The sequence below is a fragment of the Pongo abelii genome, chromosome 7, assembly GCF_028885655.2.
Source record: "Pongo abelii isolate AG06213 chromosome 7, NHGRI_mPonAbe1-v2.0_pri, whole genome shotgun sequence".
NCBI lineage: Eukaryota > Metazoa > Chordata > Mammalia > Primates > Hominidae > Pongo > Pongo abelii.
The window spans coordinates 102,246,329-102,261,709 of record NC_071992.2 but is presented as its reverse complement, the minus strand read 5'-3'; the positions used below and the strand labels follow the sequence as shown (position 1 = coordinate 102,261,709).

Sequence of the window (15,381 nt, the reverse complement as noted above, 5' to 3'; positions counted from 1 at the left end):
ATTTGAGCAATTTCTAATGATCCAATTCAACTAACTGTGTTATCACAAGCCTTAAAACTTATTATCCGTGACTGGTGAGTGGTTTTCTTTTTCCTCGTTAGGTGAGTGGCTGGTAATTCTGGAATACTGTCATCTAAAATGGCTCGTGGCTAAAATCTACCTTCATTTTCTGTTTAAAATCTAAACTATATTGAAGTCATAAAACAGAACAAGAAATACAGCATGTTACCCAGCATATTTTAGCTATATTATACACAATAACAGAAAAGTAAAGCACATGCTTGAGTTGATAAAAGAAGAACACTCATTATAACTTTTATTTTAAAAAGCATATGAAAGGTTCATATTCTCTCATATTTTCAAGGCCTTTTGCTTTTCTTGTTAAAAATAAAATTTGAGAGGAATTTCTGGTTAAACTTTGGGTTTACTCATCACAAGCTTTTCAGAGTAAGAAAACAGGCAATCAAAAAAGCTGTACTTGTATTATTTATATTATAACAAGGAGCTTTTTTTTCTTTCTGGGAAGCTATAGTGTAGAAATTGATGTAAAAAAATATTAGTTGTATTCTTTACACACAGTTGAGAAATATTATTAAAATAATGCACTTTGGTGGCATTATTTTATAATACATTATTTTATAATGGCATTATTAAAATAATGCCCATTTGCTGGACCCGGTGGCTCATGCCTGTAATGCCAGCATTTTGGAAGGCCGAGGTTGGTGGATCAGTTGAGCCCGGGAGTTTGAGACCAGCCTGGGCAACGTGGCAAAACCTCTGCAAAAAAAATACAAAAATTAGCCAGGTGTGGTGGCCTGCGCCTGTAGTCCCAGTTACTCAGCTAAGCTGAGGGAGAGGGCTCACTTGAGCCGGGGAGGCCAAGGCTGCAATAAACAGTGATTGCACCGCAGCATTCCAGCCTGGGCAATAGAGTGAGACCCGTTTTTTTTTTTTTTTTTTTTTTTTTTTTTAGACAGGTCATTTTAAGGACAAAAAATACAGTCAGCTCTACTTTATCAAATGTCATTACAGAATGCATTACAAAAACAGTAGCTTAAGTAGGACAAAAAGTTTCAGACTTATAACATTGTATGTAGGAATTTCAATAATAATGGACTCTTAAAAATTCACTAGTACAACCTGAATAAATTCAGCTTTTGATTATATTTCGTTTTTACTAGAAATCACTAGTTATGATTTAAGAGAACTGTCAAAATAGCTGAGTTACATGTGATAATGTGCTTTCCTTTCTGCACATGATGTTAGTTTGGTACAAGTTCTAAACAGCAACCAAGTTATTACCAGAAGTAGTCCATATATTGTAATCTTAATGATGATTGAAGTGTTATGTTCACTTTGGGTATTAACTCTCACTGTTGAAGAAGTGACCATTATTTTAAGATGATTTACTTCCTGACTTAAATTTAATATAGCAATGGATCTTTGAGACAATGCTTTTTTAATATTGTGTTCTTTAATCTTTTTTATGATGTTTGGGCTCTTTGTGTTTTTGACAGGCCTTAAGCTACTTTCACAGGGCAGAACAAGGTAAGGTATTTTTGATTACACATATTAATATAGTTAAAATTGTATGAATGCTGAATATATACTATAATAGCAATTTCTAAAGCAGTTATTTATTCTGTTGTACTTATTTTTGTGCTAGATATTGTAAAACAATTTTTAAGTCTTTATTCAGTAAAGATCACCTGAATGAGAAATAGGCTTCTATTGAACTTAGAGCTGCAGTTCTGGAATGTCTATCATTTGATGTAATTCAGTCTTCCTTTGTGAGAGGAGTCTCTGACATGGTAATTGTCTTATTCAAGACTGCACATATTGGCCAGATGTGGTGGCTAACACTTGTAATCCCAGCACTTTGGGGAGGCCAAGGCAAGAGGATCACTTGAACCCAGGAGTTTGAGACCAGCCTGGGCAACATAGCGAGACCTCATCTCTACCAAAAAATAAAAATAAAAATTAGCCAGGTGTGGTAGCACACACCTGTAGTCCCAGCTACTCAGGAGGCTGAGGCAGGAAGGTCACTTGAGCCCAGGAGTTCCAGGCTACAATGAGCTGTGATTGCACCACTGCACTACAGCCTGGGCCACAGAGTGAGACCTGTCTGAAAAAAACAAAAAAAGATTATGCATCTCATTAGAGACATTTAAATGGGAATTCTGCTATTCATCCAGGCTAGTTCTATTGCAGATATTGTGAAAAAGAGTTTCAGGTTATGTTTGTTTTGAAAAAATGACTAGTCCTATGAAACTGCCACCAGCCCATCCTAAATTTATCCTTTTTAACATTCATACACTAAGTGGGGGAGGTAAGAGACATAAGCATATGATACCAAATAGACCATAAAAACCATTGAAATATATTCTATAAAACTTAATCAGGAGAAGATTAAGAAGATACCATGTTTATTAAATTTGAGATCCCACACATAATGGACTTGTTCATTTCATGATAACAGTTATCTTCTACAGAATTTTATCTGAATGTTTTATCTCTGTAATTCATCAATTCTGATTCATTCATTATTACCTTCTACTGATACCCTCTCTTGATCATACTGTTTCACATATCATGAATATGAATCTAGGAATGACTTTTTTTTTTTTTAACAGATTTAAAAGTTAATTACAAAGTAAAAATATAGGACCTTAGAGACTTAAGGGTTGGGGGTGTTGAGAAAAACATGGTCCTACCCTCATGGAGCTAAAATAATCCCTGGTAACTTCAATCATTCTTCAGTGACCTTACCTTATTTCTTTCTGGTCCATATTCAGTTCAGAAGCTCCTCCGATGCCCTTAGTTATCTTTTATTTCTCCAGTGACACTTATCACTCAATACTATGAACATTTACATCTGTAAGACTGTACATTCAGAGAAGATGGGGACTTTTTTTTTTCTGGCTCACAATTGCACACTCATTACTTGGCACAATGCTTTGCAAATTTGTCCATGACTGAGTAAATAGATGAATGATCGGATGAATGAATATACGAATATATTTAACCCCAGGACAACTTAAAGTATATCAACATGGCATCACACAAATCTGTTCAAATAAAAGAAGTAAAACAATTTTGGTTAAAGAGCAAATGGAGTTAATCATTAATTGTATACAGGAAAAAGTATGCTTTGAATACAGAGGATCTCAGATTGTCAGGAGGACACTTTGTGAAGAATTAAGTTGGTGAGATAATTCCATGCTTTCATTCATAGGCTTTCTATTTATGCTTTTCTCTCAGCCAAGAATGTTCTCCACTTTATTTTTTTTTTGGTTTCTTATAGCACTTCAAAGTTTGTATATCTAGCAAAGCATTCCTTTCATTTTTATATTACATTTAGTTGTGTTCATGTTTCTCCTTTTCGTTATGAAGTTGAAAAAAACAGAGGTTTTGTTTCATCCTCTATGTTTAAGTATAGCTGACATCCAGTAAATGTTGATCAAATATATGTATGTCATCATCATTTCATTTGCTTATTCAGCCGATGTACACTGAATGTATGTTATGTTTCACACACTGTTGTAGGCACTTGGGGTACCATAGGGAACTAAAGAGATTAAAAAGAGTATCACTGCCCTCAAATAGCATACATTCTATCAGGAGCTTCAGCTTCTCATCTATAAAATGGAGATACCTACTTATAAAGTTGTGAAAATGAGAAATGTGTATAATGCAGTGCCTAGCACATTTGTAGATGTTTATTAATTGGTAATTATTATTTTACAAATATTTGTTTGAGATATAAACAGTTGAACAAAAGAGAATTCCCATTTGTCTAATCACTTATTGACCACACAAATTTTATTGAAATTTAGACCTCAGAATCAAACCTTTAAAAATAAAAGCAACACTGTTTCATCTGAGATCATTTTTTCATTCTTATGTGCAGTGGATCCAAACTTCTACAGCAAAAACTTACTTCTTTTAGGAAAGACATACTTGAAACTACACAACAAAAAGCTTGCTGCTTTCTGGCTAATGAAAGCCAAGGACTATCCAGCACACACAGAGGAGGATAAACAGGTAAAACATCTCCCATAAAGTAAGGCAGAAAGGTTTTGAGGCACTATTAAATGGTGAATTAAGAACTTCTTTAAAAGTGTAATTTTCTAAATGCATAATATTGTTGAAAACAAGTGTGTTCATTTCAAGTGTAAATTGATTGACATTTATATTTCTATATAGGAAATGTTTAGTTACTATCACCAGGTGGATGTTATGGGTTGCCTTCTACAATGCAGAATTATTCCTGTTTGACACACATGACAGATCAAGTTAATATTTCTAAAACATAAAAGTCATGGGATGCGTACTAAAGTGGAAGAGCTAAGAGTCTCGTCTGGTCACTGTCAAGAAATTTTATTGTTATAATGTCCTATCTGGTTTTTGGAAACTCTTAGAAACCCCACTTTATAAATTAAATTTCACAAGTTAGTCTCTTAGCTCTCCTGGTTACTTATAACATGTATTTTTCCATTTTAGATACAGACAGAAGCTGCTCAGTTGCTTACAAGTTTCAGTGAGAAGAACTGAGAACTTTTCAGAGAAGATGTATGAAATAGCTAATAAACATTGCCTTTTCTTTTAATTCTAAACTTAATATATGAACTATAACTGTTCTACGCTTTTTAAATGTTGTGACTGTTTAACATTGTAAATATAAAAAATTCTAGGCTTCTTCACAAATAATAAGGTAAAAGAAATAATCGCCATAAGAATGGTAGAAATAAATCTCCATGGCTCAGGCAAAGAGATTACTTTGCATCCTGGAATCCAGCAATGCAAAATGGTATGAGATTTCTAAGGATTGATCACATTGGGATGGGAGATCAAGCAAAGAAACCTTTGTAGAGGAGGGGAAATGGATCTATAGGGAATATACAGGGGGATGGATTTTCAAGTTCGATTGATTCTAAGTTGAAATCTTGCAGAGAAGGTGTGGTGAAAGTGCTTAGGATGTTGTGGGTTCCTGACATAAAGTAGTTAAATGATATATCTTGGAGCTAACCTGTGTAAGTAAAGAACTAAGTAAGGAGATGACTAAAAATGGAGTAGTGTCCTTTTTTATTTTTATTTTTTTGAGACAGAGTCTCACATTGTTACCCAGGCTGGCGTGCAGTGGCACAATCTTGGCCCACTGCAGCCTCCGCCTCCCGGGTTCAAGTGATTCTCCTGCCTTAGCCTCCTGAGTGGCTGGGATTACAGGGTTGTACCACCATACTCGGCTAACTTTTGTATTTTTGGTAGCGATGGGGTTTTGCCATCTTGGCTAGGCTGGTCTCAAACTCCTGGCCTCAAGTGATCTGCCCGCCTCGGCCTCCCAAAGTGCTGGGATTACAGGCGTGAGCCACCGCACCTGGCCAGTTTACTTTAAATGTGGTGTAGTCTCATGGTAGACTGAATTTGTCATTAGACGCAAAGTTCTATTCCCTAATGGAATGGAAGGAACACAAAACTTAAGAGTGAAATGGAATACTAAGATGTTTTAAATAGGCAGGACTGTGCTACTCACTTGAGGCTGGAGTGCCACCACTGCAAAATCTTCTTAAGTTTTGTAAAAAGGAGCATCTTGAATCCACTTAGATAAAGAGAGACTGTGTGTGTAGGTGGATTTTTCCCAAAGGATTTGGGAATTGTAATGTTACAATGAACTGTATGGATATGTTTGTCACGTGCATTTTCAAACAAAAAGGAAAACTGAAAGTAGTGATCTTTGTACACCCATCTCTTAGATTCAATGATTTTGCTATATAGGTTGTGTATCGCTTATCTGAAATACTTGCGACTAGAAGAAGCATTTTGGATTTGGGATGTTTTTCCGAATTTTGGAATACCTGCATACACACAATAAGATATCTTGGAGAGGGGACCCAAGTTTAAACACAAAATTCACTTGTTTTATATATACCTTATGCACATAGCTTGAAAGTAACTTTATATAATAATATTTTTAATAATTTTGTGCATTGAGACAAAGTTTGCATACCTTGAACCATCAGAAAGCAAAGGTGTTATCTCAGCCACTCATGTGGGCAATTTGTGGTTGTTTGATGTCACCATCATTCCTGACTGAATGTATATGCTACCAATAAGCAGTTATTTTCTTATACTTATTCATGCATAAGTACTTAACAGTAAAAAATATGACATAACTCACATAGGAACAAGGATGGCAAAAAAAAAAAAAAATGACATGCCACTGATACAGTGAAAAAATAATGTGGTCAGGGTGGCTAGGCAACAGTAGCATCACCAGAAACCTGTATCAGCTGTTAAACGGCAACAACAATGGCAGGCTTTCAGTCTCCCACTTATGATGCTGTATTTTAAAAGGTTATTGTATACTGTATTTTATTTTCGTAGGTGAAGAGAAGCAGAAGAAGCTGAAGGGCCAGGAAGTGGGTCTTTCTAGGGATGTGGCATTCTGCTGGATGGCTTTTTAAAATGGGTTTTTTCCTTTAGGGAGACCGAATAAACTGTGTTGTGCACCTGCATTTTGACTGTGACCTGTTACGTGAGGTCAGATGTGGAATTTTCTACCTGTAGCATTATTTTGGCACTCAGAAAGTTTTGAATTATGGAGCACGAATTTCAGGTTTCAGATTTTTGGATTCAGGGATGTTCAACCTGTATTTATACGTGTGTGTTTGTATGTGTATAGACACATACATTTCTAAACCTTTTGAAATTGATTGCAAACATTGTAATAGTTCACCCCAAATGTGTCAGCATGTTTTCTCAGAATAAAGACATCTTCCTAAACAAACACAAAACCATTATCACAGTGGGAAAAGTTAACAATTTCTAACATCATCTAATATCTGCCCACATTCAAATTTTCTCAAATGTCCCCAAGATGTCTCATGCTTTCTAAAATCAGGATCCAAAGATTATACATTGCATTTGATTTGTTGCTAATCTTTCCATCCACAACAGTTCCCCATCTTTTTGTTTTTGCAACATTGACTTTTTGAATAGGCCAGTCCAGTTGTCATAGATTCTCTCGCGTTCCAGATTGGCCTAATTGACCACACTTTGAGAACCGCTGTTCCAACTTATTTCCAGGACTCAAATTAGTTCTATTAGATCTTTGCCTGACTTTCACATTTATCACTTACTGATTTTTCTTTTAGCCTTTTTGTTTCATTTTCTTGGCTCTTTTCATTTATATCTTCCATATCCCTTATTTTACGTTTGGTTGTATCTATTCTTCCTTAGATACTTTATAATTGCCTTCACATCTGATATGTGTTTGTCTTTTTCTCCAAATTTTTTTCCTGATTTTAGCCAGTCATTCACATCTGCATTTTGTTTGTCCAGTTCTGAGTTTTTAAGTTGCTACTTTGGATTTTATTCATATCTAATAATTTAATTCATGTTAGCATATTGTGTTAAAGTTTACTCTCCTTTTTCTCATTTTCAATTTTCTCTTTAGAGTGACTTTATTTTTTTTCCCTAGGGATGTAATTTTATGTTGAGTTAACAGCAATACTACGTCATCAAATGGGAAGAAAGGGTCTGGGTTAGTTCAAGAATATTTTCTGCTTAGTTGTTTTTTGTGAGATCAGTTATCTCCATAAAGCTTTTTATGGAGGTTTTACCTCCTGATTCCTTATTAGAACTTTAAAACATATTTTTACTTTCAAAAAATAATAGATTCACAAATTGAAAAAAAAAAAAAAAAGAGAGGTCCTGTGTACCTTTCTCTGAGCCTGTCCCAGTGCTAACATCTCATATAACCTGTAGTATAATAGCAAAACCTGGAAACTGACATTGGTACAGACCACAGACCTTATTTAAATTTTACCACTTTTAAATGCTCTTGTGTGTATAGTTGTATGCAATTCTATCACATGTAGATTTTTGTTAACTGCCACCATAATCAAGATATAGACCTGTTCCATCATCGCAAAGATCCCCAGTGCTGTCCTTTTATAGTCACACCCATCCACCTCCTCTCCCCCATCCATCCCTGACAGCACTAATCTGTTCTCCATAATTTTGTTATTTCAACAATGTTATACAAATGGAATCATACAGTGAGACCCTGTGATACTTTTTTTCACTCAGCATAATTCCCTTGAGACGTAAGTTCTATCAATAGTTTGTTCCTTTTTAGAGTTGACTAGTATTTCATTGTATGGGCATGCCATATCAACCATAGGCTGAGGGGCATTTAGGTTATTCCTGATTTTTGGCTATTACAAATAAAGCTGCTATGAACATTATATGCAGGTTTTTATGTCTACATAGATTTTAATCTCTCTGGGATACATGCCTAGGAGTGTGGCTACTGGGTCCTTTTATCTTCATTTTTCCCCTTTACTCTCTGAGGGTTAGGTTTCTTCTGCAAGACATGGTGCCTTCCCAAGATTCTGATTCTGTGCACTAAGTCTCTTCCATTTGACTTCCCAGGAGCCTGATTCCCCACGTGTTACATTGGTTCGTGACGTTTCCCCACTAAGGGTGAGACCCATTACTGAGAACAAACCCCAGGAATCCCTTACATTCTCCTTCCCGTGCAGCCCCCACCTAATTCTGTTCTTGTGTGGATTCCAGAGCTGACTGCTGGACTGAGATGCTTATTTCCCCACATACATGTATATAGAAGTTGGTAGTACTCTGTCTTCTAAGTGTATTACACACATAGGCTATATCTCTCCATTATAGATGTTTCCTTCCTTCCTTTTGAGGATATGAGTAGAATACTGATTTTGGAAAATGGCCATGGTTCTGTAAGAACCTAAAAGCTCTCAATTTCTTGATGGCCAAGTTACCTCAACTGAGTTTTTAATCATGGGCTGTGTACTGGCTGTGGATGTTGTAAAAATGACTTCTCTCATACTCACTTTCCTCATGTATAAAATAAGCATCATTAAAGACAACCCTATCAATTTCATGGAATTGTAAGGATCAAGAGAATAATTTATGTAAAGGATTTACCATGAATACCAGTAAATACAACTACTATTATCTCTGATTTTGTTCTTGGTTGAGAATTGAGGAGAGAAATTTTGGAATTTAGGAGATGTCACTTTTGGACTTAGATCAAATCCTCAGTTGACCTAAAGCTTGGCTTTTAAGGCCAACTGAGTGTTACAGGAGAACTTTTATTTGTGTATTTCAACAGAGGAAGATTTTTACTTCTGCAACATCCACCAAATCATCTTAGGTTCAACCAAACATTCAGACTTAACAAGTCTACAATAGGCTGTATTTGGCACCAGTCTACTCAGAAGGCTATAGGACAGGAACCACAGCTCACCAGCAGGACAATTTTGAACCTCCTTTCAGAAGAGACAGTCTTCTAACAAACAGCAATCTATGCAACAGTTATCTCCCCAGGTGACTGACAGCTCACGGTCCTCCTTGAAGGACATGCAGTTACAAGAGTTTTCCACTCAGGTATGCCCAAAGCTGTGGCTTTCTGTCGTGTATCTGGAGACTTCCCAGTCCAGATGCAACTTACCAGTCAGGGTCATATTTACCAAAAGCAAAGTTGCCTGGCAATAAATACAGTTGACACATACCGTCCTATTTAGTTGTCAGGGTAGGAAGAGCTAGGTAGTTAACAGAAGTCATCAGGGGAAAAGGTTTTGTTAACCTTTTCATTTTCAACTACTTGGGAAGTACACAGCGGGGGGAAAAAAAAAAAACACTGGTAAGCTGCTTTCCCTGGAAGACAAACAACTAAACGGATCTAACAGAATTGTACTGGGCCTGTGATCTATTCCCTGGGCCATTTACTGGTGGTGGGGTGGGCGGTGAGGGGAGTCACCAAAATGAAGTAGCAATATAAACCTGTCTCTGAGCCTCCCTCTTGTCTATTTCCTCAAGAACTGTGTTTTGGGCACAGAGAGTCTTGCACTCCTAATTTCCTTCTGGTCAGTCCAGCACAGAACAGGAATGGGAAGGGCAGAAGGGGAGAAGGTGAGTGGGGGACCATATTTCTACAGTTTTTCTGACTGCTACTGGGTAGACAAATCAAGACAGCTCTGCCTGTAGGTCTTGGATATCTATAATTGGGTATGAAAAGTGTAAGACCCTGATGAATTCTCCAAAACAAAGCTGGTTTGGTCTCTTGTAGGGTTCTGTGTAGCCTCACCTAGTGCATCGTAATTTCTTACTTGAGGAGGGAGACAGCACCCTGAAAACGAACTGGAAAGCCGCCTTCTTCAGTCAAATCTGCTAAATCATACCTACAATGAATGATATTCAATAACTTCTGTTATGGCAAAATTTATACAGCAGTGGTACCATTTGTAATTCTAATACTTTTTTATGGTATAATTAAGGCAGTCCTTTTTGAAGGCCAGTTTCCCTCTATCACATAACCTGTCACATATATTAGAATTTTTTTTTTTTAATTCTTTAGGCTTGAAAATTACCAGAGTGTTCATAATTAGGATTTGGAAAAGGAGTCTATTCAACCAAGCAGATCTGTGCCTTTCTTTCGTCTTTACTATGAATTCTGAATAAAATGGAGAACACACTCTCAATATGTAGAAAAATAAAATTTCGGCAAAACAATAATTACTGTTTTTCTGTATGTACTTAGCAGTGAAATATTTATAGGCAACAGATTTTAAGAAGTCAGTTCCATGGCTATAAAAAAATGTTTAAATTTACAGTGCATATTAAAAGCATGATACAAATGGAAATTTAAAATTTTGTATTAGGAAGCCCAGTTTGCTAAAAGTAGCATTAATATCATTCACATCAGATTTTAATTTGTTACACATTTTTGTAGTTCAGCAAAGGCCCTTATGATGAAAAACAATTAAAAAGTGTTATGATAAAAATAATTATCTGTGTAAAAACGGGGAGACCCAAAAGATTTTTATATGGTTATTTAATTCAGATAAATAGAACTGTTATGAATTTGAGAGGAATGAAGATATTCAAACACTAACAGAAAATCATTAGCCTCATATTAGAGCATTCAAATGCTTATGTAACTCTTCAATCCATCTGGCTTCACAAAAACCAAAACTTTGAACACAAAAAAGTGGCAGAGTTCACATTACCTTTTATATGTTCCTAAGTATGAAATTGCATCAATTTATTATGAATTAAATTTGAAAAGCATCACAGATTTAAAAACAAAGTACAAAAGAGCCTGATTCTTTTTAATTCCACAAATACCTAGCATCTCAAAGTAACATGTAAACAAACTTCTATGCTGCTCAATGAATCCTTCCAATTTCGATAATAAACTAAATAGTATCAGATCTAGTATATGACTTTCATGTGTAAGTTATGGTTTTATCCATTACTTTGACAATATTACTGATGTAACAGAGAAAAATTTTCTACTATTGTATTTATTTAAAACAAACTGACAGGTTCAAGCACCTGTCTTCAGAAAAGCCAGCAGCATTTTTTTTTTTTTTAACATACTCAAAGTAAGATTTGGCCTAAGCCCTTAATACCTTCCTGAACAGCCATGCAACTAAACACCCTCAGGAGATGTTACATAAGGGAGAGAAGAACATGGAGCAATTTGCACTTTTTCCCCTAGATAATATTAACAAGGTAAAGCAAATCCAGATCTTTATGAATGAACGGCTGTCATGTTTAATACACTTGGAGCTCTATAAAACTAGAGCCACTATCATATATGCTTATATAGATATATATGTATTTGTAATAAAGTCTCTCACTTGCTTCAAAATTTAAGGATGATCTTTTTCCTGGTCAGTCATTTCAAGGGAACAATAAATAAAGTAGAAAAGGATGAACTGTTTTGCATATTTCTGTGGAAGAACGGAAAACATACTTTGAGAGGTTCGGAAAATTCACTGTACAGAATGAACAGCTTATATACACTATCTGTGCAATTTTTCTTGGCTGGGGTATTTAAATGCAAGAGCTCCTCCAAAATAAGAAGCCACATTCATTCTTGTCCAAATCCCTCTGTCTCTTCTATTGCAAAAAGAAGTTTTTCCTTTAGTTGTTCATAACTCTTATATGGTGGTAGATCCAAGCGATTAAAACTGAACAGAAACAAAAACAAAATCAGATGTTTTCAATAAAATGAAAAAATCTAATAGAATACTTTTCAAAGCACATAGAAAAGCTGAATGGATATATGTATACTATATATGTTAAAATTTTGCCAGAAGTATTTAGAGTAATCTAAATTTAAGACTTACATATAAACTTTTAACATCTCCAAGAGGAAAATGGAATTACAAATAATAAGTGTAGCAATATGGATAAAGAAAATTTTTTTTAAAAAAAATCCATTTTCTTTTTACTATTCCTGTTACGTGTCATGAGTCCTCTTAACTTCTCTTAGGATAAGAGTCCATTTCTTTCATCCACTCAGTCACTCATTCATCAGTCATTTACCAAGAATTTTTCATATAACCGATAAGCTAGTGATACAGTGAAGAAAACTAAAATCCCTGTCTTCGTGGAATTTACATTCTGGGGTGGAGATAGTCAATTAACAAATATGTATGTTTCTTTGTCTTTTCAAATAATCTCCTAACCACATATATAAACTCTTCTAAAATGACACTTTTTCAATCTTGCCATACTCAAATAATTCCATTCTGGGATTAACTGATGAAAAATTTTAAAATACTAAAAAAATGCTTAAAATAACTATTATTTTTCAGTTTACAAAGGTGGAATACCATTTCATTTTGTGAGGTACAGCACTGAGTAGCTAGATTAGGATTTGGGTGTTCAGGGTTTTGGTCCCTACAGTAGCAGTGATGAGTAAGTCAGAACCCTTCTGTACCTTCATTTTCCCATGTGGAAGGTTTCTAGAGATTATCCAGGTACCTTCTTAGCACTGTCACCACTTTCCATGTGCCCTTGACCCTCCCATGTCAGAGTCAGGAAAGAGCCTTTGAAACAAGGCATCTAATTAAAACAGTGCTGTTCTAAGACTGTATTCTTTGTATTTTAAAAGAAGTTAAAGATATTAATAGCAACTAAGCAGACCATATACTGCCCTCCCCTTTATACTTCAAGGTAGAGTATGATAACAAGGTCAGAAAAAAATATTATTTTTCAATACTTCCTATACAAGACAACTAGTCGCTTTCTGTTCTCTTACATCTTTCACATACAGCCTTTGCCAAATTCTGTCATTCTATCTACCAAATATTCCATTTTTTCTCCTGATTATTTATTTATTTGGAGACAGGGTCTGGCTCTGTCGCCTAGGCTAGGGTGCAGTGGCACTGTCTCGGCTCACTGCAACCTTGACCTCCCAGGCTGAAGCAGTCCTCCCTCCTCCCACCTCAGCCCCCGGAGTGGCTGGGAATACAGGTGCATGCCACCATGGCCAGCTAACTTTTGTATTTTTTTTTGTAGAGACGAAATTTTGTCATGTTGCCCAGGCTCCTCCTGATCATTTCTACTGCCACTACATCCCTTTGTATATGCTTCCCCATCATCTCTTATCTGGACCATCAGAGAATTCTTTGGGTCTATTTGTTTTGTTTTGTTTCTTTTTTACTTTTTGCTAAAAAGACATACCAGTTTATGCCACTCTTCAAAAACTTTTGCTGCTTTCGAGTTGCTATGGGTGGGGAGGGGACTGTGGTGGCGAAAGGAAGCTTATGCTCTTTGCCGTCAACTTGTTTCATGCTCTAATCCAAGTGAGCAATCCAATTTTGCCTAGCAATCTTAGCCGCGTTCCTCTAATCAATACTTGCCTATTCTCTAACAATTCTCCAAATTCCTTCTTTCTCTCAAAAGTTTTTCCTTTCTTCACTCTTAGCCAGTGACTTCTCCTTATACTTTGAGAAAATAGAAATCAGTGGGTGGTAATTACTTTCCTTTCACAAAATTTGAAATCTATTTTAATTCTCCCTTTGACTCAAAAATCTCTTTCTCAATACACACACACACACACACACGCGCGTGTGTGTGTACATATTGGATCTATCACTTTAATTGAAGGCAGAGGTCTTCACACTTTGGTCACAGGACTCCTTTTCACTCTTAAAAATACTGTCAACCTTGGCTGGGAGCGGTGGCTCATGCCTATAATCCCAGCACTTTCAGAGGTCAAGGCAGGACAGCTTGAGCCCAGAGTTTAAGACCCACCTGAGACAACACAGCAAAACTTTGTCCCTACAAAAAATTAAAAAATTAGCCCGGCATAGTGGCATATACCAGTGGTCCCAGCTACTGGGGAGGCTATGGCAGGAGGATTGCTTGAACCCAGGAGGTTGAGGCTGCAGTGAGTTGTGTTTGTGCCACTGCACTCTAACATAGGTAATACAGCAAGACTCTGTCTTGGAAAAAAAAAATGGATTTCCAATTGCAAAGAGCTTTTATTTATATGAATTATAGCTACTGATATTTACTGGACTAGAAGTTAAAACAGAAGTTTAAAAAATATTAATTCATTTTGATATGAAAATAAACAACATTTTAATGGGAAAAACCCAACTACTTCCAAAAAAATAGTGGAAAGAGTGATTTTGTTTTATAGTTTTGGAAATCTTTTAAATATCTGGTGTAATAGAAAACATCTGGATTTTGATATCTGGTTGTACATTTAATCAATAGCCCCACACAGATAAATAGTTAGAAATGGAGATTACTCATCAGATAATTAAGGATATTATTCTCTGATACTAAATTTGACAAGGGAATGCACAATATGGGTTTGAAATCAAGTCAAAGAACACTTTGTACTTTGTTATACAAAATCTACTCCTCTCTCACAGTTTTTGAGTTTTTGTTTTGTTTTTTTTTTTTTTTGAGACAGGGTCTTACTCTGTCACCCAGACTGGAGTGCAGTGGTGTGATCATGGATCACTGCAGCCTTGACTTCCCCGGCTCCAGTGATCCTCCCACCTCAGCCTCCAGAGTAGCTGGGACTACAGGTGTGTGCCACCACACCTGGCTAATTTTTGTATTTTTTGTAGAGATGGGGTTTCACCATGTTGCCCAGGCTGGTCTCGAACTCCTGAGCTCTAGCGATCCTCCCACCTTGGCCTTCCAAAGTGTTGGGATTACAGGTGTGCGCCACTGTGCCTGGCCTCTCTTGCACTTTGAAAAGAACCTTTACCCATGTGTCATTTTGTAACATTCGTTGTAGCATTCACTGATCATTTGAAAATAATGGCTCATCAAATTATAAGGATTTTCTAAATGTTGACATATTTAATTATGTAATAGAAAAAAAAATCACATTTGTTAAAATACCACTAATCGGCCGGGCATGGTGGCTCACGCCTGTAATCCCAGCACTTTGCGAGGCTGAGGCGGGGAGATCACAAGGTGAGGAGTTCAAGACCACCCTGACCAACATGGTGAAACCCCATCTCTACTAAAAATACAAAAATAAGCCAGACATGGTGGTGTGCGCCTGTAATCCCAGCTACC

The 15,381-nt window shown here is 36.2% G+C and overlaps 2 protein-coding genes across 17 annotated transcripts in view; one reads left to right on the top strand and one right to left on the bottom strand.

Annotated features, from left to right (window-relative positions):
* The window catches only part of RMDN1 (regulator of microtubule dynamics 1), a 42,110-nt gene extending 35,316 nt beyond the window's left edge, over window positions 1-6,794 (top strand). The window contains exons 8-11 of one of the 6 annotated variants that reach the window (XM_009243912.4): window positions 1,518-1,548; window positions 3,911-4,044; window positions 4,504-4,572; window positions 6,385-6,794. In XM_009243912.4, coding sequence (XP_009242187.4) covers window positions 1,518-1,548; window positions 3,911-4,044; window positions 4,504-4,554 — 216 coding nt within the window. In that variant the 3' untranslated portion in view covers window positions 4,555-4,572; window positions 6,385-6,794. 6 annotated transcript variants of the gene reach the window in all.
* The window catches only part of WWP1 (WW domain containing E3 ubiquitin protein ligase 1), a 127,847-nt gene continuing 118,474 nt past the window's right edge, over window positions 6,009-15,381 (bottom strand). For 7 of the 11 annotated variants that reach the window (XM_024250992.3, XM_054518646.2, XM_024250994.3 and 4 more), the window contains one exon: window positions 10,856-12,017. In XM_024250992.3, the coding sequence (XP_024106760.1) occupies window positions 11,918-12,017 (100 nt within the window). In that variant the 3' untranslated portion in view covers window positions 10,856-11,917. Of the gene's footprint in view, window positions 10,221-10,855; window positions 12,018-15,381 lie in introns of those variants that run through there. The other 4 variants (XM_063726708.1, XM_063726710.1, XR_008528061.2 and 1 more) reach the window with 3 other exon arrangements.